This window comes from Rhinolophus hipposideros (assembly GCF_964194185.1).
Source record: "Rhinolophus hipposideros genome assembly, chromosome: 17".
Classification (NCBI taxonomy): domain Eukaryota; kingdom Metazoa; phylum Chordata; class Mammalia; order Chiroptera; family Rhinolophidae; genus Rhinolophus; species Rhinolophus hipposideros.
Genome location: NC_138063.1, coordinates 39,991,464 through 40,015,510, shown reverse-complemented (window position 1 = coordinate 40,015,510; position 24,047 = coordinate 39,991,464). Strand labels below are relative to the sequence as shown.

Here is a 24,047-nt window from a genome sequence, read left to right as displayed (position 1 = left end):
ATGTATATACGTATATGTGTGTGTATATACACACACTTTTTCAGAAGGTGCCATCTTGACTTTTATCAAGAACACTTTAACAGGAATGTTCAACTTTGGTTACTAACATAAACTACAGGATAGAAGCATATGTGAACACTAATAACAACTTTTCCTCATTCACAGGGACTTTGCCACTAACCTGATCCAGGCCAGTATCATCTCTAACCCTGATTATGCCAATAGCCTCTTAAATGATATCCTTTTTTCCTCCTTGCTGTCCTAGAATCTATTCTCACAATAACCAGAGTGATCATTTTTTTATTACGTAAGTCAGATCATATCACTGCTCCATTCTAAACCTTCCCACATCTTTGCATCTCACACAGAATCAAAGCCAAATCCTTACAATAACCCACAAACCCTGTCATGATCCAGTTCCCATCACTTCTCTAATCTCTTCCTCCAACCACTCCCCATCTTTTTCACTCTGCTGTGGACATACTGGCCTCCTTGCTTTTCCCGACACATGAACAGTCTCTCCTGCTTCCTCTGCCTGGAACCAAGCTCATCTCCCACTTACTGGCATGGTTTGCTCCCTCACTTCAAGTTTTAAATATTATCCTACCAGAAAGTTTTTCTTGTCACCCTTTACAAGTAGCAACCCTCTATACACCCAACACACTTATGATCCCCTTTCCTTGCCTTTTTTTCTCTCATAGTACTTATCACACCTGACATATTAAATATTGCTTTTTATTGGTTCTCCCTTATTACATGAAAGTAGGAACTTGCCTGTTTTTCGTTTTTTTTCATCTTCACTGCTCTAGATTCTCCAGCTACTGGAAAGATATCTGGCACATAAGCACTCAATAAATATTTGTTGAATAAATGAATGTTTTATTTACTACAGGTTCATAATTAGTCTTTTTATACAGCAGGGCAAGCCCCCTGCTTCTCTTGTCCTTTAAAATTCTCTGCCCTGGGCTTTTCTGTATAAATGTACAATGAGCTAGATAAGTTCTGTCAAAACCCTTGAGGATTCTGGCTGGAATTGCTTTGAATTTATGGATTAATTTGGGGGGAATTGCTAGTTTCTTGATGCTGAGTTTTTCACACCAAAAACACTGTAGGTGTCTCCACTTCTTAGGTCTTCTCTTTTGTCCTTCAGTTATATTTAAATTTGTCTCCAACAAAAATTAAGCATCTTTTATCAATTATGTTTCTACTTTCTTTTCTGCTATTATCAAAGCATTACCTTTTTAAAAATTCATTTTCTGTCATAATTAAATCATCAGGCCTTGGTCTTCCTTAACTTTAAACATGCTTAAATTTCTCTTTACCTAAAACATCTTCCACTTAGCCAAGGAGCCATTCCTTCTATTCTTAAATATTACAAAGTAGAAGATAAGCGTGTAGTGCTGCCTCAGCCTTTCCATTTCCTACTCAGTCCTTAATCCCTAACCCAGCTGGTGTGCAACTACTCAGTGGAAACTGCTTGTTCAGAAACGACCCCTGGGCACTGTGTCACTGGATTCCACAGCCTTTTCTCAGTGTTTTATCTTCTTCAGTCTAAGGAGCACATGACAACAAAAATATCCTACTCCTTTACTCTGCATTTTACCTCTTCCTTTGGTTACCATGGAACTGGTATTTCCCTCACGTACCCTGAGTGCTTCTCCTTCTCCATCCCCTAATTTCTTTTCTAATTTTTATTCCAAGAAGAACCTATACTGAAGAGATACAGGAAAAGAATCTCTGGGTAAGAGATTTTGAGCTAACTCTTGAAGTGAGACTAGGGTTTACCAGATGAACAAGCAGGAAAAGGGCATTTCAGACAGAGAGAAGAACATATTAAATCTTTTCAAAGCACCTTATCCCTCCACTGATCACCTTCTTTCTCAAACTCCCCCTGACCTTCCAAAGTGAGGGGAAAATAGTCTGGCATTTCAAGGCTTCCCACTATACCAACCTAATCTGCATTTATAGATTACCTAGTACTGCTCCTTTTCACACACCTGGATGGGTCAAAATGGGCCAGTCACCTAAACTTGACTTATATTTTTCACCTTAATGTCTTTGCTCATAATCTTCCCTCTGCTTAGAATACCCTTTCTTAATTTCTGCTTATCAAAATCTTACTAGATAATAATGGTATTCTGTTTATATTTTAAAAGAAAAAACATATTGGGAAGAGGGCTTTGTAAGAGATACAAACTGAAGTATTTAGAAACGATATTTTTTTAAATCCTACTAGGACTTCAGGGTCTATTATCAAATATCTATTCCTTCACGAAGGTGTTTCTAATCACCAAAACCTGCAACAAACATACTACATGTAGACGTGCTCTAAATGCTGGGTAAACTACACAGTGAAATGTTAGCCCTGCCCAATGGAAACAGCTATATAAGCCAACAATTACCATGGAATATGATTTAGGCGACAATGGAGGTGAACATAGGGTCCTATGGGACCACTGACAAATCCTAATCCAGCTTGGTGACAGGCAGAGGAAGGTACCCTAAAAAGTGATGTGTAAAGGCCCTAATGGAATGTTCTCCCTTTGAATACCCAAGACACCTTTTGCTATTACTCTTCTGATTATCCAATTCTTTCTTTAGTACTATCAGGAATATACAATTGATACTCATTATTTGTAAATTCTGTATTTGCAAATTCACCTATTGCAAAATTTATTTATAAGCCCAAAATCAACTCTCCTGGCAATTTCTCATCCATTCACAGGCATGTCCAGAATGGTGAAAATTTGAGTCTTCTAATGCACACGTTCCCAGCTAAGGTAGATCAAGGTAATCTCTGCCTTCTTATTTTAGCTTTCACACTGTAAACAAGTGTCTTTGTCACAGTCTATCTAGTGCCACATTTTTCATATTTTGAGCTTTTTATTAGTGATTCTGCTGTTGAAACCAGCTGCCAACCATACTGTGAAGTGCTGTTCAGTGCTACGCACAAGGCTGTGAAAAATACACAAGGTGACCAAAAAATACAGTGAATGTTTAAATTTTTAAAAAATTAATTACAGTAAAAGGCACATTGCCATTAATCCCCCTCAAAATATTCCCCTTGCTTCAAACACAATTATCCCATTGTTCTTGCCACTTTCTGAAGCAGTTTCTGGAAGTCATCTTTCATGAATGTCTCTAGATGCGTTGTCATGGCTGCCTTGATGTCTTGAATTGATCAAAACATTTACCTTTCATGGTCATTTTGACTTTGGGGAAGAGCCAGAGTCACATGGTACCAGATCCGGTAAATAATGTGGATGACGACACACTATAATGTTTTTATTTAACAGAAATTGCCCTTGCAGAAGCGATGTGTGACACGGAGCCTTTCTGTTGTGATAAACAAAATATGGTGAATGCTGCAGCCCAGTGCCAATCAATGGAAAGGCAGGGATCTTCAACACAGGAAGCAGCGAGTCGAACCTTTGTAACAGTGTCTGACAAGTTTCAACTTTGGTACAGTCGGGTGTGAGCTACGGTTGAGAGAAGGTATGTTTTAAAGTGTGCTGTAAATCATCCTCCATCATGACAGTGCTGCGTGTCACAGATCACTTCTGGTACGGGAATTTCTGTCACATAAAAACACTATGGTGTGTCCTCATCCACCTTATTCACCAGATCTGGCACCGTGTGACTTCTGGCTCTTCCCCAAAATCAAAATGATTCAGGACATCAAGGCAGCCACAACAGCATAACTAAAGACACTCACGAAAGAGGACTTCCAGAACTGCTTCAGAAAGTGGCAAGAATTATGGGTAAGTGTGTTCAAAGTGAGAGGGAGTATTTTGAGGGGAATTACTGGCAATGTGTCTTTTACTGTAATAATTTATTTTTTAAACATTCACCATACTGTTTGAGTATGTGTTAGATAAGAATTACATTCTTCATTCAGACTTGAGTTACAGTGCTGTTGGCAGGGAGCTCGGTGTTAATGAATCAGTAATATACATAAAATAAGGAGTTTTTAAACAGAAACACAAAACAAGATTATGTATTGATCAATAGACAAAAATATTGTGACTAGAGGCTTGCAGGAACCTAACTCTGTACTTCCCCTAGGAACAATGGTTGGTTCAGTATTCATTAATTCAGCATTCACAATAATTTTATAGAACATAAGTAGTACAAATAATGAGAATCATTTCCTTGAGGGTGGAAATCTATCTTAGTCATCATTAGTGCCTTCTATGGAGTAGGCATTATTAGACATTACAGTCTTAACTGGGAAGTAAATTAACTAGTTTACTTTTTCTTTTGTGTGAATGCCTTTACTTCAAAATTTAGTAACCGTACAACTTAATAAAGGCTGGATGCTGAAAGAAAACACTTAATTTTATATGGCATTGACTTCTTTTTATAGTTTCAAAATGACCAACAGTGGCTTTCATCAACATGCTTACCATTTTTGTTCTTCAGATTAGGGTCTGCTCCACTTTTTAGAAGCTTTAAGGCACATTGCTTATGAGCCCGGTAAGCTGCACAATGCAAGGGTGTATTTCCTAACTGATCCGAACAGTTAACATCAGGAGGATTTGGCCTGTTGAGCTAACAATCGAAGAAATGCAGTGCAGAATTATATATCACAGTTAGATTTTCTCCCATAAAACACATGAAGGTAGAATATAACTGAATGTTCACGTGAACCCTCATACTAGAGTCTGACATACATCTGGGCCCCTTGGCATCGGGACTGTCAGTGGCTTCTTGCACACTAAACCAGCCTATTCATGTCACGCCCCATGCTTGTCTTTCAAGGTGCCATGAAATCTCAGGTTCTACACTCCCTTGACAACAGACACCACACACTATACCAGTGCCGCTCTACCCATATTAAGATTTCACTAAGATTACTTGTCCCTGCCAGGCTTGCAACTCATACTTGTTACAGCAAAATTACAAATCAATCTACCAGAGACAGGCACTCAGAAGAGTTAAAGCCATAAATGTTAACTGTGTAAATGTTGAAGTTCAACTGAATTTGTTTTTCCCAACTCACTGCTTTAAAAACTTCTTTATACGCTCTCCATGTCACAAAGGTAAAAAATGTTTTAGGCACTATATTTGGAAACGAAAGAGGCCTTTCAAATGAGCTGAAATAACTTTGAAGCAAACGGCAATGCTTCAGTCTTGAACTTAGAACAAATTTAGAGTTTCATGTTTAATGAGACCATACAGGTAATGCAAACTGGAAAGTAGGTCTCCTAAGAAGAAAATAAACGGGGTAAAGCTTTCAGTCTGTTCTAACATGATACAAACATTCCAAAATATTGTCCCTTCTTTGTATGTTACTTTCTAGTATAGCATACCTTTCAGAAATTATTGCACATCAAAATTAGAGAACCTTATTCCTTTATGGTATCCTATACATTGTTCTTCAATTTTAAATTGTCCTTACACTAAGTATGTGCCTTGAAAAATCGGATTCTTAATCCATCAGGTTTTTAGTAGGAGGTGGGATATAAATCAGAAATGCAGAGAAAAACATTATCATTTAAAACATAGCCTGTGTAAATTATTACCATGTTAAGTATTTTTAGATATGTAAGGACTTTTCGTCTATCATTATGATCTTGAGTATTTTTGCCCCACAATTCCACTAAATTATAAAGTTAACTTATGTAAAAATTTTCCTGAAGTGTAAAGAAATAATGCTTTTTCTTTTTTTTTTTTTTTACCAGAGCTATGAGTTCTGCTGTTTTGCCTTCTCTTGCTGCTGCTAGAAGCAATTCTTCAAGCTTTCTTTGTTGAGTCCTTTCTACAGCTGCAAAAGGAAAATACATATATATTACTCTACATCTAGTCAGGTTCCAATTAGCAAATTCATTACAAAGATGTATAAAGAATAAAGATCATAGTGAGAAAAGTCACAATGTTTTGAATTATAATTCAAATGCAGTTAGACTATTGTTATTCTCATTGCCTTACATTTAAAATTACAGATTTCACCTTCTTTCAGGTTCGAATGAATTTATGCGTTCAATTCAGAGGTCTTTAAGTATATTACTCACTACAATACCGATCACAAATAATTATGAATTACTTTTCTATTCTGAAACACTATTACGTATCGGCCTTGGAAAGGCAGATAAATGGGGAGAGGGGTTCATAACTTCTAGAACCTTAGTGTTAAAAGTAATAAAAGAAAATAGCATTGATAGGAAGAAGTACAAACAACATAAATGTATTTAGATTTATATATACTTCCATGTAAGAATACAAATTTATTTCTTTAACAAACACTATAGCACTATGTGCCAAATACTATTCAAAGCACTCTAAAAGTATTAACTCATGAAATCCTCATAACTACTCTATGAAGTGTTATTATTATCCTGATTTTGTAAGTAAAGAAACTGAAGCACCAAGAGGTTAAGGAACTTAACCAAGGTCACACAGTCAGGAAGTAGAAGAGATGGGATTTGAACTTGGGCAGGCTGGTTCCAGAGTCCGTGCTCTTATCACTACTCTATGCTGCTTCCCACATCATACTTGCAGGGAATGACAGCAACTGACAATCTGATTTGAGAGACTGGAATATGCAATAACGCCTCATTTCTATTAGATGTGAATTGTTTTCTAATAGCTTACAGAAATGAAGCAATTTCGTAGAAAGGCTTAGTAATCCCACTTAAAATATGTGTACAATGTCCTGTGCAAACACTGAAAGGAAAGACCTATAAAAGGTTTCTCAGGTCTTCCTGAGAAATAATGAACACTTATTAACAGTTAGTGATTACAATGCAGTAAGTGTTGTTTGAGCCATTATACATGCCATTGCATTTCAACTACAGGGAACCCATCTCTTAAATACAGGAATAGCTGGAATTAGTTTAGCGTTTTCTCAAGAAATGACGAACAGTACTACATACCATCATCTTCTACTCTAACATTTTTATTACCACACCTGAACTACCTCTCTACCGCGGAGGAGGGTGGCCAAGTCTCTACACAGACTCTCTATGCCTTCTTCTTTTGCTGAGATTCACACTCTTCAATCTCTCCTCTCACTCGTTCTACGGCTACTGGACTATGAGCTCTTTGAGAACAGTCATGTCCCTATCCCTTTTGTACATACCTCTACTACTACATGAATTACTTAGTCATTCATCCTGAGTCAGATTCATTCATCCAGCATACTCAGTCAGATGAATGACTGAGAGTCATTCATCCCCTCAGTCATTCATAAAGTCAGGTACCTGTTCTCACTCTCCTGAGAATCCAAGACATTTATGACAGTGTCTGGTATAATGCATATTTGGCCAATAAATATTTATTGAATAATCAAATTATGCTTAATAATACTAGTTCTAGACTTTAGGGAAAGGAGGTAAAGGGAACCCTAAGTTTCTTTCTCCATTTCCTAGGCTCATAAATGAAGGAAAATAGAGACTTGTAGTTGAAAACCCTCCATATGTTCCTGTCCTGTGTTCATTTAGGACATTGAAAAACAGACTATTGATCCAGCCAATGAAAAACAAATATTCAAGTTAGGGAAGACGAGGCTTCTAGAGTGCTGGTAATGTTCTGTGCCTTGAGGTGGGTGCTGTATACATGGATGTTTTCCATTTGTGAAAACAGTGAGCTGTTTATTAAAGATGTTCACTTCTACCCATACATTTCACACCTCAATAAATGTTCTTTCAAGGAAATACTCCATCCAAAAAAATCATTTGTCCTATAAATTTTAAGTTTAATATGACTAAAACTCTTTATCTTTCTTTTCAATCAGAATCCATAGTTAGTGAGGATCACAGAGATTACGAAGTCTAACTACATCCTGACCTGACACTCATATACATGCACAGGGTAGGTTAAATAGTAGTGCACTTGAAATGCAGGCAAGAACCAGGCAAATGTACTTCACTGACAACAGAAAATCAGCATTTTGCAATCTCTACAGTAGTAAGTGATTCAGGCAAGATTTATCCATGAATGCTAAAGCCACTAAGAGTTTACTGGTAATCAGGATATTTACATGGTCTCAACTTTTCTCCCCACAAATTATTTATTACAAAATGGGGAAGGTACCTGTGCAGTGGACTAGGGTTTCCAGGCGGGAATTCCTGCCTGTTCTCAGGAATTTTTTTTCGCTTTCCTGTTCCCGAATCCTGAGAAAAGTGGGTCGAGAAATCGGGAAAATCGACTCCTTGAACCCAGTAATACCCACAATGGGAAATAAATGTATTACTCACAATGTATCTCTTAGACATTTTTCCTATTTATCACTAGGGTTTCCAGGCGGGAATTCCCGCCCGTTCTCAGGAATTTTTTTTCGCTTTTCTATTCCTGAATCCCAAGAAAAGTTGGTCAGGAAATCAGGAAAATCGGCTCCTTGAACCCAGGTGGTTGGTAGTATTGGCCGTCACTTTGTGGAAATGATTCATCGCAGAGAACAGAAAATAGTTTATATCTCTCGGGAACAGGAAAGTGAAAAACATTCCTGAGAAGGGGCAGGAATTCCCGCCTGGAAACCCTGCAGTGGACTACCAAGGGATCAGAGTTAACAGTACCAGTAATGGAACAAAATAACATCATGTATCTCCTATGTGACACACTCATATAGGATACTACCTCACCTACAACATCCCTGCCAGAAATGCATATCCTGAATCTACTTATATCAAAAGAGAAAAACTCAAATCAAGGGACATTCTATAAACAATTCTACAATTGCCTTCCTCTTCAAAAAGGTCAAGATCATGAAAGGCAAACGCTAAGGAATTATTCCAGATAAAAGACTAAAGAGCTGTGACAATTAAATGCCATGTGGGATTCTGTGGGATCCTTGTTTGAGCGGAAAAATGCAACAAGACATTATTTGGACAATTGGCAAAATTTGAATATAAACTGCATATTATGTTATTATGTTAACGTTAAATTTCCTGAAATTAATCATTATATTATGATTATGTAAGAAAATATCCTTGTTCTTAGGAGACATACTTAAGTATTTAGGTTAGGGCAAAAATATCACTATGTCTGCAAATTACTCCCAAATAATTCAGCAGAAAATGTAAAAAAATGACATTAAGTAATATACAAAAGATTAAACCAGATGTAGTAAAATATTAATGACTGGTAAAGTGAAGGATATACTAGGTTAGTGCAAAAGTAATTGTGATTTTGGCAATTATTTTTAAACTTTTAAACCACAATTACTTTTACACCAACCTAATACAAGTGTTCAGTGTACCATTATTGAAACTTTCCCATACGCTGGAAATTTTCTCAAAATAAAAAGAAAGCCAAATTATACACAGAAGAAGGTATTGCTTTCTAGTGCCTGAGAAGTAGTAATCTATCTTTTCCCAAGTACTTCTGATCATGGGAAACTCACTCAACCTTTCAAGCAACCCATTACAATACACTGGGCCCAAAAATGAACTCCCTGGCAGTCCATCAACTCAACCATCAACTGGCCCTGGTCTGACACTAGGAAGATTCCCTCCTTCCGACAGCTCTTCATATGATTTTGTGTGTCTACCAATGTCTTTCCGGGATGAAACATTTCCTGTCTCTCTGTGCATTACCCCACGATATGGTTTCTGGTCTACCTGTGACCTTGGTGGGTTGTGAGGTAGTCCCTGCAGTCTGACCCATTTAATACGCTATCTACAAATGATATTGTATCCGGTGAAGGTGATCTCACCAGAGCAGAATCACTCAGTTAAGTTTCTACTTCTATTTTCCTGGCTAGGACCATTAACTGATAAATCACAGTGCTGATAAAGTCAATTAAGCCCTTGTACTTAGTAATTTGGGTTGAGGATAAGGGGTTGGTGGGGGGAGGGAGGTGCATGGTTAGAGCATGTCTTTACAACTGGCCACATTAAATGTCAACTTGTCAGGCTAACCTAACTTAACCTAACTGGGTAACTGGGGGGTTGGGGGGAGGTGACCCTCAGTTCTGGGTTCTCATCTTGTTACAGTTAAAATGACAGAACAAGATCAAAGTACCTCATCCTCCCAATTAGGTCATTTACTTTATTAAAGGGCAGGGATCACATCTAATATGTTTGATCTCCCCAAAAATCATGTAATACAGTGCCTTATAGAAGATGTTATGTGTTGATTTGTTTATTGAAAATGAGAGGGTTCATTCAAAATGCAAGAGCAAGTTAAGACACCGATCTAAAGATGTCTGACAAGCACATTATATTGGAGAACAAGAAAGATTTCATTTCTCAAGGCCAATTGGAAAGTAATAAAAAGCAAGATCTTGGGTTTCATAGATACAAATACTAATGATTAAGAAACTAACCCCTTTAAATGCAAAATTATGTTGCCCCTCTCTGAATTGCAAAGAAACACAGGGTATGTGTGAAAGTGCCACTTCAATTCAATGTCGTTATTTATAAATTAGTAATTTGAAAAGCTTCTCTTCTCTACCGTATAACTACTACCAAAAAGTAATTATAGCAAAGCCCTAGCCTTTCAGACGATAATCCTAAAGCATGAAAGCTTCCCAATGTAAGCATCAAAATATTTTTTGTTTTAAACTATTTTAGAGAAATCCCTCTGAGTAACCGCAGACTCGTATGTCTTAAGTGTAATTTAATCTTTGAAGTTCATAACAATGAAGTTGATCCATCAAGAAATTTCTGTTAGCTTCTGAACTACAAGGAAGTCCTCAGGATAATGAAGCCATCCATAGCTATCTTCCTCAACATCAAATGACTCCCAATAGCCATGCTTCTTACAGGCTCTGTGCTGCACTTCTGGATTCCTCCATTATCATGCTTCTGCAGCCTATCAGCCACAGTCCCTCATATGTCTAATTTTTTACTTTTAATTTTGCTGGAGATTTGATAGATTTTTTTTTAATTTGACATTATGTTGTAACAATTTAAAAGCTGTGAAGAGATTTTCATGCAGATCATTTTGTGTCTAATCACTGACTCCCAAATTACATCATCTTTAGAGCGTAGGCTCGGCGACCTCTATTTTGGCATCGTAGAAGCCATTTCTACTTATATTCTGGACCTTGACTATAATTAAAATAAATGCTATTTATGTTTAAATCAATAATATTTACCTTCAAGCATGTTTCTGATTTCTTTGTCATGAGTGACTTCTTTTGCTGTCTGTCCGCTCCCATTAACCACAGTAGTATCAGCATTATATTCTACAAGAAGCATTACCAACTCCTAAAAAAAGCAGAGAAATTATTTTAGCTATTATTAAACTAAGTCTTCATAGTTTTATAGTCCTTTTATAAATTACTAATTGCTACTGAGTTTCTACAATAGAAAAAAGTACCATGTAGAAATTTTTATATCATTATCAGTTTTGTCTACAGTAAATGAATACTAAGTAACTACAATAAGTAAAATACTACAATTCAATTAATTGTAATAATAATTGAGGATTGCCTAAACTATTGCCACTCCACAATTAACACAGACAACTTCTATAACTGACTTTTAAAATAAATTATCTGGTTGTTTTACCAAATAGACTCATCTGATCAAACTAAATGTGTAAGTTAGCAAAGCCATTATTTAAATCACAGCAGATAGTACGTTCATTTAACATTCCTCCAAAACCTGTTGAAAAAATAATTTCCCCAAGAGATCTAGATATTTTTAAATTAATTTTGATGTTAATAAGAAATAGAACATTATTGGGGCGGCAGGTTTAGCTCAACTGGTTAGAGGGCGGTGCTCATAACACGAGGTTAGCGATTCGATCCCCACACGGGCCACTGAGAGCTGCGCCCTCCACTAGATCGAAACAACTACTTGATGGGTCCTGGAAAAACACACTTAAAAATAAATAAAAGATTTAAAAAAATAGAACATTACTTTCTAAAGTGATAGGATACACCACTATTGAAGCAATGGCTTATAATGAAGCAAATGATCTCCTAATGTCAGTATTCAACAATGGAGAATAAACTACGTAGCTCATATTTACTCTGACTGGCTAACGGTCCATCTAGGAATTTCACATCAATTGGCAATGTATAGGAGTCCAGTAGCACTGGTTCGATTCAGTTATACAACTTAACAAGACAGTAAAAATGGAGGAAAATGCAAGATTTGCAGGAGAATATTAGAGATTGGATGTTTAATGTTACTGGGATGTGCAGATTCCTGGGAAGGAGTGGTGGTAACATATGCTCTTTAGTTCTAGACTAAGGCAGGATGAAATACAGTGCTATTCTAACTTCCAGGCTGATGGTGCAATGATACACACGCGTGTAAACTGATAGCCTATGTCATTAGTTATGTTTTCCAATGACTTTCACTTTTCCTGTGGGCGATAAAATATCCTACATTCTTTTTTAAAAATTGTAGTAAAAAATATTTAAATACAATCTAAAAAACAAAGAAAGAAAACAAAATACTCATTGTCCTAGTCATTATATGACCACTATAAACATTTTGGTCTATTTCTTTCTAATTGTTTTTCCTATGCATAAGTTTGAGATCTTTGTTTTAAACCTAATTTTACTTGTGTGATATAGTTGTCCATGTTATAGTCCTTTCACCTAATATATCATATGCGCTCCAGGGTATTACATAGGGTCTAAAAACACACTTTTCATGGCTGAATATTATTCTATAAAATGTACTACCACATTTTAAAAACAGAAAAATGGTTAAGAAGTCTAATATTTCAATAAGTGTATCTTACAAAATATCTTAGCATTTCCTATCAAAGGTAACATTTTGGAAGACGTGTTTTTTAATATACTGTATGTAAAGAGTTCATATTAGTAAAGAAAGTAGAACAATCCACAGAAGGACAGAAAATACTTACCAACCATGTATCAGATAAGGGACTTGTATCCAGAACATATAAAGAACTTTTCCAATTCAACAATAAAAGGACAAATATCCCAATTTAAAAATAAGCTAAGATAAAAATAAACAATCGGAGAAGGAGATTAAGGGCCAGCCCAATGGCTCAGGTGGTTGGAGCTCTGTGCTCCTAACTCCTAAGGCTGCCGGTTCGATTCCCACATGGGCCAGTGGGTTCTCAACCACAAGGTTGCCAGTTCGATTCCTTGAGTCCCGCAAGGGATGGTGGGCTGCACCCCTGCAACTAACAACAGCAACTAGACCTGGAGCTGAGCTGCACCCTCCACAACTAAGATTGAAAAGACAACTAGCCTTGGAAAAAAAGTCCTGGAAGTACACACTGTTCCCCAATAAAGTCCTGTTCCTCTTACCCAATTAAAAAATAAATTAATTAAAAAGGAAATTAAGAAAAATAACTCCATTTACAATAGCATCAAGAATAAAATGCTTAGGAATAAACTTAACCATGGAGGTAAATATCTTGTACACTAAAACTATAAAATACAGCTGGAAGAAATTAATGAAAACATAAATAAATGCAAAGACAGCTAGTCTTCATGATGGGAAGACTTAATATTGTTAAGATGTGAATACTACCCAAAGCAATCTACAAATTCAATGCAATCCCTATCAAATCCCAATGATGTTTTTTTCCAGAAATAGAAAATCCCATCCTAAAATTTATACAGCATATCAAGGAACCCTGAATAACCAAAACCAACAGTATTGAAAAAAAAAGGACAAAGTTGGAGATGTCACAATTTGATTTCAAAATTTACCTCAAAGCTACAGTGACCAAAAGAGTGTGGTCATAGCACAACCCATTTAAACAATCCAATTAAAAAATGGGCAAAGAATATGAAAAGGCTACATACATACCATATGATTGCACCCATATGATGTTCTGGAAAATGCAAAATTATGGAGAGAATAGTTTTGTGATTGCCAGGGGTTGGAGTGGAAGGAGGCATGAACAGGTGCAGCACTGCACATTTACTCAGAATGACTCTATAATGATAGACACATTATCATTATACATTTGTCTAAAGCCAAAGAACATAAAACAAGAGTGAACCCTAAGGTAAACTATGGGCTTTGGAGGGTTATGATGGGTCTGTCAATGTAGGTTCATCAATTCTAGAAAACCACTATAGTGGGGGATGCTGATACTGGGGAGGCTATGCATGTGGGGGTAGGGCACGTACAGGAAATCTCTATATGTTCCTCTCAATTTTGCTGTAAACTTGAAAAGGCTCTAAAAATTTTAAGTTTTTAAAATAAAATTTTAAAAAATTAATAAATGGGCAAACGACTTCAACAGACATTTCTCCAAAGAAGAATAGTCAATAAGCAAATGAACAAACCCTCAACATCATTAATCATTACTGAAATGCAAATCAAAACCAAATCAGATACTGTTTCACAACCTTTAAGATGCCTAACTAAGAATACTGACAATAACAAGTGTTGGTGAGGATGTGGAGAAATTGGAACCGTCATACAATGCCAATGGGAATGTAAAATGGTGCAGCTGCTTTGGAAAACAGTTTGGCAGCTCCACAAAATACTAAACAGAGATACCATATGACAAAGCAATTCTACTCCTCGGTATATACCCAACAGAAATGAAAACATATGTCCAGGGGGCCTGCCCAGTGGCTTAGGCAGTTGAAGCTCCATGCTCCTAATGCCGAAGGCTGCCGGTTTGATTCCCACATGGGCCAGTGCCAGATGGCTGAGTTGGAGTGTGAGCTCTCAACCACAAAGTTGCCGGTTCGACTCCTCAACTCCCGCAAGGGACGGTGAGCGCACCCCCTGCAACTAAGATTGAACACGGCACCTTGAGCTGAGCTGCCGCTGAGTTCCCACATGACTCAGATGGTTGGAGCGCGCCTTCTCAACCAGAAGGTTGCCTGTTCAACTCCCGCAAGGGATGGTGGGCTGCACACCCTGCAACTAACAACGGCAACTGGACCTGAAGCAGAACTGCAGTCAACTCGACTTGGAAAAAATCCCGGACGTACACACTGTTCCCCAATAAAAAGTCCTGTTCCCCTTCCCCAATAAAAATCTTAAAAAAAAGAAAAAAGAAAACAAGTCCACAACAAAATCTTGTATAAATAACAAGCTCTCACATTTCTTCCTTGGTCTATAGTCGGAAGAGCCAAAGAGAAGGCTTTAAAATTGCCCTCCCCCACACTCTGGCCAAGATAAATCAAAACCAGTATCACATATGGGGAGGAATGGCAGAAATTAGTGCCACCCTTAAAAACCTGAGAATGCAGAGGTGATGGTCCTATCATGTTTCTATTTAATTCACCAGTTTGCCACTGCAAAAAGCAGATGCAATATAGAGTATGACAGTGGACTTCCACAAACAACCAAACAGTAGCCCCACTCTGCCAAACGCGGTATCTCTGCTAGAGCAGGTTAATACAACCTAAGTACACAATACACAGCACTGATCTGACAAATGTATTCTTTCTATCCCTATTAGGAAAAAAGATCAAAGGCAGTTTACACTCACACGGACAACAGTACACATTTATAGTTTTGCCTCAGAGCCATTTGGGCATCCTATAGAAACATCACACTGGTCCACTTTATCACTGGCATCATGGTAATAAAACCAGATGAGCAAGAAGAGGTTAGAATGTTGAAAGCCTTGGTAAGACCCATGTGCTCCACCTAGTGGGAGATAAATCTTAGGAAGAATTCAGGAGCTATGCCATGTCAGCAAATTTTTAGGGATTCAGTGGTCTGGGAAATGGTAGACATTGCCTCCAAAGAACAAATTATTCCATCTTGCACTGCCCAAAACAGAGAAGGAAGCGCAATGCCTGGCTGGCTTCTTCAGGTTCTAGAGCGGCATATTCCATACTTCAGGATGATGTTCTGATCCATATTTCAGGAGATGAGACAGGCTGCCTGAACAAGGGACTCCTGTGTCCAAGGACCAGCAGGCAAGAAGAGTCACCATCTCGGCAGAGGTAACTGAGTTTGAACATCAGCAGTGGGACCAATCACAGTGGGGATGTGGAGGGATATGTTTGGCATGCAGATGATACTCTTTGGTGTCTCCTGGTAGTCCCTCACCCAATTTTGACAGTAAATGGACATGGTATCCAGGAGCTCAGCCCTCCAGGGATGAGGGCCTGAGTCACACCACCACACAGTGCTAGCACACCTGAGTCACACGATGTGCCAGCCAAGGGGAGGAGGAATCTAGAATGGATATTACAGCAAAGAAGTGATGATTCAGGTGGGACCCCAAGGCCAATCACAGCAACAGGAGCTATAGTCTGTGGCACCCACCTTCCTCTTCTAAGTTTCTCCCAGGAGGAAAGGTCCACTGGAACCTCTGAAGGCGCTACTCCCAGAAATGTACGAAGAAATGAATGAGTGGAATAAAGGGTGATCTGTGGTCAAAGCTGTGACGCGCCACCTAGATCCCACTGGAGGAGTAAAGGACTTGTGACCCCAGATGCTGAGTGCCCAGGAAGCAGCTACATCACATATTGCCTCAGGTGAAGAAAGCTGCCTCATGCAAGGTCATTCCCCTTCCCAGGGCAGCCTGTATCCACTGACCGACCATCCCAGAAGTCAAGCCCTCTCACCTCCAATTAGGACAGCTCTGAAGGGTCATCTCTTCTGCAGAGCTCCCCATGGCTAGCTAAGGCGTCCCTTAAGAGCACATTATAGCTTGGCTCTGCCCACTCCTGTTTCCTCCCGTCCCTTCCACACTTTCCAGGTGTGATACGACTGCACTCCAATATACCTTTTGCAGACTAATCTGCATCTCAGTCGGCTTCCTGGGAAGCCCAGCCTACAAGAAATAGCAATTTTTATACCTATATTTCAGGGTTGCTACTTTTCCATTAAACGAAATAACACATATAAAGTTGTTTGGACAGTGCCTAACACATAGTAGGCATTCAAGATAGATACTCTTACAAAAAGCCCAGAATTATATGTATCTTCTATATGCCAGGTGAGAAATACACAATTCCTGAGACACAGAAGATTGGACGCATTTGTTCTAAATGTATTCTTAGTTCTACCAGAAAATAGTAAATCAAAACAAAGGTCAGTACCACAACCCACTGATTGATTATATTGACTTTATCCCTATTTTAAACTGATTACAAAAGAGGTAAAAACTTCAGAATTCAAACTGCATTTGAAAAATAAAGGAACAACTAACTGTTAAACACATCTTAAAATTCTGGTACTGTATATTTTTATTAAGGAACACTAGGGGTCGCTAATGTACCAAGTAAAGCCCAAAGATCCCTCAAAATTTTGGAGTTGTATTTTTATATAGTCCAAAGGACAGCAATTTAAAGTGCTCTACAATAAACCAAATCCCTGTTCAACTCATCATTTTATTTATTAAATCACAGGATCTTACTATCATAAGATAATTTATCTTCGGGGTAAAAGATTACAATGCAATAAGGTAATTTGATTCCTTTTATGAGTACAATTAGAAATTAAACTTTTTGCAAAATTCAATCATTTAGATATTGAGCACATAAATTTTTAATGTTTCCGATATGACATAACCATTTAGCTTCCACTAAATTTTATTTTCTAATACAACAGATAATATATATGCTAATGTTCAAATCAAACTAAGGCCAATTTAGCACAGTTTCATCATGTTCAGAGTTCAAGAAAATAGCAGAAACGGACAAACAAGTGAAGAACCAAGCATACATAAATGAAACCGATTTGATCTAGGTAATTAGAGATGGGCAATAAGACTTGGATGGTACAAAAAATGAAGCGTGTTCATCCCTCAAGAGCAAGATGAATGCAATCTAATTGTAGAGTTAAGAAATATACAACAATAACTATAATACAAGGAGGAAGATGAATGAAAGTGCTGTAATGTGCTTGAGAAATCTGGAAAAACACAGCTTCCTTCAGCTGCAAGAAGCCAGGAAAGACTTTATGGAGACAGCATTTGAAGTGCACTTTCAAGAACGGGTGGGCTTAGGCCATATGGAACTAGAAGGCAAAGAACTTTCTTAGGTACATAGAAAAGAATGAGGAGTGCAGAGTTATGAAGGAAACAAGTAGTTCATGTATGGTCAGGCAAATTAAACTATTGACATCTCATTTTTGAAACCTCATTGAGTTGAGCATTGTAATTAACCCAGTACCTTACTTTTTCTACTGTTTTACTATAAAAGGTACTTTATTCTCAGCATTAATGAGACTCCATATCTGGTTCACAAGTATCAAACTACGAACAAATAGACTCGAATGCTGTAAAATGTACTAATTCAAACATGCTTAGCACATACAGGGTTGATTCATGATAATTTATATAAAAATAATTAAATCTAGTCATCAGAATAATCAAAAGTGTGAAATATAATAAATTAATTCTTTTTAACTCATGATAAATGTACATCTTCCAAATATGGGCTTATAAAAAAAATAACCTTTAGGGATCATGTTACATGTTAGACTATGGTCAATAATCAAAAATACATCCTATGTCATAGTTAATTTACCAGATCATTCAAATAATCAAAAAAAAAATCAGGAAAAAGGAGTGAATCAACTTTGGGTTATTGTGGAGTAAAAAGATCAGAGAATTTTCATCCTAAAAAATGAGTTATGAAACTAGGTAAAATGACAAAACTAATCATTTTATGATGCTGGATATCCACAAAAGACAAACAACAAATTAAGAAGGATACTCAACAGGAACTAGAACTTAGCTAAGAACATCAGCCATCTTTGGCCTTCTAGTCACAAGCTATTCCCATCTACCTCCCCCAGAAGTCTGACCAGGCCAGGGATGGCAGTGAAAACCAGTACTTTTGCTGCCAGAGAGAACTGACTTGATTTGGAGCAAAAGGCCAAGAGGCATAGTCAGTACAACTAGCAAATTCAGTAAGAAACAAATGGGAAAACCTACAGGTCTGATAGCATGAGGCTGCTTTTCCCATTAAAGTGTATTAGCTTTCTATTATTGCTGTTAACAAATCAGCACAAACTTGGCAGCTTAAAACAACACACATTTATTATCTTATGATTCTGTATTTCAGAGCTGGGTCTCACGGGGCTAGCACAAAAGTGTTAGAAGGGCTACATTACTTTCGGAAGCTCTGGAGAATTCATTTCCTTGCTTTTCCCAGCTTCTAGAGGTCACCTACATTCCCTGGCTCGTGGCACCTTTCCCCTATTTTCCAAGGCAGATGTGGCATTTCTCCAACCATACTCTCACAGGCACATCGTCCTCTCACTCTAACTATTCTTCTGCCTCCCTCTTACACTTTTAAGGAACTTTGTGATTATACTGGACCCACCCAGATAACCCAGATTAATTTTCCTATCTTAAAGTCAGCTGATTAGCAACCTCAATTCCATCTGCAGCTTTAATTTCCCCTTGCCATGTAACCTGATATATACACAGGTTTCGGGAATTCAGACGAGGCTATACTGGAGGGCCCCTATTATGCCCACACACATAGGGCAAATGGCATAATAGACTGGAAATGAGAGAACCAGAGGACTAGGTAAGCTGCCTTCACATTCCTCATTGGGTAACTCCACACATGTGTGGGGGAAACAAGAGAGGGCCTTGCAGAAAGTAGAAGTAGAAGTGAGCAATGCCTGAATTCTGACAGCACTCTCCAACCTATACACAGATCTGTAGGCAGAGGGTAGATGCCTAATAGGATTGAATATTCCAGCACAAGCTCTACCCAAACACTGCCTGACCACTAAGCTATGTAGATGGAGGGGCAAACTCTAGAAAACTTAGTCCATTTGGGGTATTATAACAAAGACACCATAGATGGGTGGCTCAAACATTTATTTCTCAGTTTGGGAGGCTGGGAAGTCCAAGATCAAGACACAAGCCGATTCAGTGTCTGATGAGCCCTCTTCCTGGATCACAGATGACTGTCTTCTCGCTGTGTCCTCACATGGCACAAAGGGCAAGAGAGCTCTCCGGGGCCTCTGTCATAAAGGAACTAATCCCACTCATGAAGGCTCCACCACCATGACCTAATCACTTCCCACAGGCCTCATCCCCTAGTACCTGGGGGGTTTGGATGCCAATATGTGAATATTACGGAGATATAAACAGTCCTTAACAAAAATCACACTAATTAAACATTAAAACAATTTTTTAAAAAATATAGAGATATCAGCAGGCCAGATACATTCTAGATTTCAAGGTGAAGCCCAGAAAAGTTACTAATAAATAAAAAACTAATAATAACTAGAATGGGGAAAAGTCAGAACTCAGAGTTGCTAAAATACATTACAGAGAATGTCTAGTTTTCAATAGTCATGAGCCGAATAAACCACATATATGATGGTGGTCCCATAAATTTATAATGGAGTTGAAAAATTCCTCACTTCTGACTTAGCTGTCCAGTCAAAGTGCAACGTATTACTGTTCTGTGCCAGTTTCAGTCTATCATCAATAGTAATGAATGGTATGTATCCACCAGAAATGCCCAGGGGCTTCACCTGGGCCCAGGTGAGCTTCCCCCAGACATCTCCTCTTTCTAAACCAATGTTACAATTGAATCAGCCCTTGTGGCTCTTATTACTATTGCAAGACACTCTTCAGCAATCACCATTAGGAAACTTTGAAGGAAAAGACAGAATTTATTACTTACAGGCTCTGGAGCATAGGATGCATGCCAGGGAGTACAGAGCCAGGTCCAGGGGAGAGAGTGGGTCTTGAGAGCACCATACTTAGTGAAATAAGTCAGATGGAAAAGGACAAGAACCATATGATTTCACTCATATGTGGAATAGAAAACAGAAAGTAAACAAAAAAAACAAAACAAATACACAAACTCAGACCCAGACAACAGTACAGTGATTACCCGTGGGGAAGGAGGGTGGGGAGAAGGATGAAGAGGGCAAAGGGGGACAAATGTATGGTGACAGAAGGAGACTACACTTTGAGTGGTGAACACACAATGCAATATATAGATGATGTAGTATAGAATTGTACACTTTACATCAGGAAGACATATCCCATATACCCCACATAGTCATATTATAAATGGATATGCACGTAATAGAACCCCAAAATTCATGAAGCAAAAATTGACAACAGTAAAAAGACACAATTCAAGAATTAAGAGTTGGAGACTTCAATACTGTACTCTCAATAATTGATAAAACAACCAAACAGAAAATCAGTTAAGGATTAAAAAAAAACTTAAACAGCCCTATCAACTAACTTAGCCTAATGGGTATAGAATACACCACCCCAAAACTGGAAAATATACATTTGTTTCAACATTCTCCATGAGTGACAGATCAAATGCTATACTATAAAATAATTCCTAATAAATTTTAAAAGAATTTAAAAGATATTCTTCAATAAATAATTCAAATTAAGTTATCTGATCATAAGGGAGATTAAATTAGAAATCAACAATGGAAAAAAGTTTAGGAAATCTCCAAATATTTGGCCAACAACATACTTCTGAATAACCTATGGGTCAAAGAAGCAATCATAAAGAAAAATTTACAATATCTTAAAATAAATGAAAACAAAAACACATGTCAAAATTTATTGTATGCACCTAAGAGGAAAAAATATAGCTTTAAAAAATGCCTCTACTGGGACGGCCGGATGGCTCAGCTAGTTGGAGCATGAGCTCTGAACAACAGGGTTGCCGGTTCGATTCCTACATGGGCCAGTGAGCTGCGCCCTCCACAACTACATTGAAGGCAAAGAGCTGCTGCTGAGCTGCTGGAGATACAGCCAGACAGCTCAGTTGGTTAGAGCGCGAACTCTCAATAACAAGGCTGCCGGTTCAATTCCCACATGGTGGGCAGCGCCCCCTGTAACCAAAGATTTAAAACGGCAACTGGACTTGGAGCTGAGCTGCACTCTCCACAACTAAATGGAAGGACAATGACTTGGGAGCTGATGGGCCCTGGAGAAACACTTTCCCAATATTCCTCAATAAAAAATTAAAAAAAAAATCTTCCCACACAGAAAGTCCAAGTATAATTGGCTTCACTGGTGAATTCCAATTCTAGAAATAATGCCAATCCTTCACAAACTATTTCAGAAAATAAAGGAAGAAAGAACATTTCCCAATTCATTCTATGAAGGGAGTATTAGACTGTTACCAAAGCCAGAGAAACACATCTCAAGAAAAATATACAGCAATATCTCTCATGAATACAGACCCAAAGAATCCTTAACAAAGTATTAGCAAACAGAATCCAGCAACATATAAAAAAGATTATTGGCTGGCCCGGTGGCTCAGGCAGTTGGAGCTCCGTGCTCCTAACTCCAAAGGCTGCTTGTTCGATTCCCACATGGGCCAGTGGGCTCTCAACCACAAGGTTGCCAGTTTGATTTCCCACAAGGGATGGTGGGCAGCACCCCCTGCAACTAATGATTGAACACAGCACCTTGAGCTGAGCTGCCACTGAGCTCCCAGATGGCTCAGTTGGTTAGAGCGCATCCTCTCAACCACAAGGTTGCTGGTTCAACTCCCACAGGGATGGTGGGCTGTGCCCCCTACAACTAGCAACAGCAACTGGACCTGGAGCTGAGCTGTGCCCTCCACAACTAAGACTAAAAGGACAACATCGTGAAGCTGAACGGCACCCTCCACAACTAAGATTGAAAGGACAACTTGGAAAAAATCCTGGAAAAATACACACTGTTCCCCAGTAAAGTCCTGTTCCCCTTCCCCAATAAAAATCTAAAAAATAAATAAATAAATAAAGCATTTCTAACAAAAATAATTAAACCATTTTTAAAAAAAGATTATCAACTAATACATCTTTTGTACAGGAATGCAAGGTTGTCTTAACATCCCCAAATCAATCAATATAATATACCAAATTAATAGAATAATGGACAAAAATCACAGTCGCTTCAAAAGACAGAGGAAAAAGCACATGACACCCATTCACGATAAACACCTCTCAACAAACTAGAAATAGAATAAAACTTCCTCAACCTAATAAAGAGCATCTAATAGAAACTTACAACTAACATCATACTTACTGGTAAAAAACTAGATGCTATGCCCCTAAGATCAAAAAACAAGGCAAAGATTTCTGTTCTCACCATATTTATTCAAGAATAAATAAAGTAAAATAAAGTGGGGAAAAAAGCATCCAGACTGTAAAGGAAGAAATACATTTATCTTTATTTGCAGATGATATCATCTGGTATATAGAAAATCCTACGGAATCTACAAAAATCTACCAGAACTAATAAACAAGTTCAGCAAGGACACAGGATACAAGATCAACATAAAAAATCAATTGTCTTTCTATATAGTAGCAAGAAGAAATTAAAAAAAAACAGAAATTAAGAGAAAAATTCCATTCATTAATAGCATCAAAAAGAATATAATACATAGGAATAAATTTAACAAAATGTGTACAGGATGTGTATATTGAAAACTTCAAAACATTGCTGAGAGAAATTTAAAAAGAGCTAAATCAATGTAATGGCATTTCAATATGTTTACAGATTGGAATTGATCTAGAGATTCAAGACAACAATTTCTACCAAAATTTCAACAGATGTTCTATAGAAATAGATGTTAAAATTTATATGGAAAGACAGACTTTTGACTAAAAATAACCAAAACATTTTTTAAAAGATCATATTTGGAGAACTTACACTACACAATATCACACCTTAGCTTAAAGTTACTGTAATAAAGACAGCCTGGTACTGGTATAACGATAGACATATAGATCAAAGGAAGAAAATACAAAATCCTGAAATAAATTCCTACATTTATGGCCTATTCATTTTCAACAAAGGTGTCAAGGCAATACAATGGAAAAAGAGTCTTTATAATAAACAGTGAATAAATTTCAAAATTTGGTATATCTACACAATGGAATATTATTCAGCCATGAAAAAGGAATAAATTACTGATACATGCTACAGCATAGATGAACCTCAACAGTATTATGCTCAACTTGTAAAGAAGCCAGACACAGAAGTTTGTATAATTCCATTTGTAAGAAATTTCTAGAAAAGGCAAATATCTAGAGACAGAAAAGATATCAGTGGTTTTCTGACGCTTGAGCTAGGACGAAATGAATGCAAATCAGCACGAGGAAACTTTGGGGGGAATGGAAATGTTCTGAAACTGGACTGTGGTGGTGATGGTTCTACAACTGTGTGAATATTAAAAATCATTGAAATGTACACTTATAGCAGGTGAGTTTTACGCAATGTAAATTATTCCTCAA

The 24,047-nt window shown here is 37.6% G+C and overlaps 1 protein-coding gene across 7 annotated transcripts in view; it reads right to left on the bottom strand.

Moving 5' to 3' along the window:
* Positions 1 to 24,047, bottom strand: part of OSBPL1A (oxysterol binding protein like 1A) — a 198,570-nt gene that overhangs the window by 142,006 nt on the left and 32,517 nt on the right. For all 7 annotated transcript variants that reach the window (XM_081078675.1, XM_081078683.1, XM_081078682.1 and 4 more), the window contains 3 exons: positions 11,042 to 11,153; positions 5,682 to 5,767; positions 4,407 to 4,551 (listed from right to left, as the gene is read on the bottom strand). In XM_081078675.1, the coding sequence (XP_080934801.1) occupies positions 4,407 to 4,551; positions 5,682 to 5,767; positions 11,042 to 11,153 (343 nt within the window). The remainder of the gene's footprint in view (positions 1 to 4,406; positions 4,552 to 5,681; positions 5,768 to 11,041; positions 11,154 to 24,047) is intronic.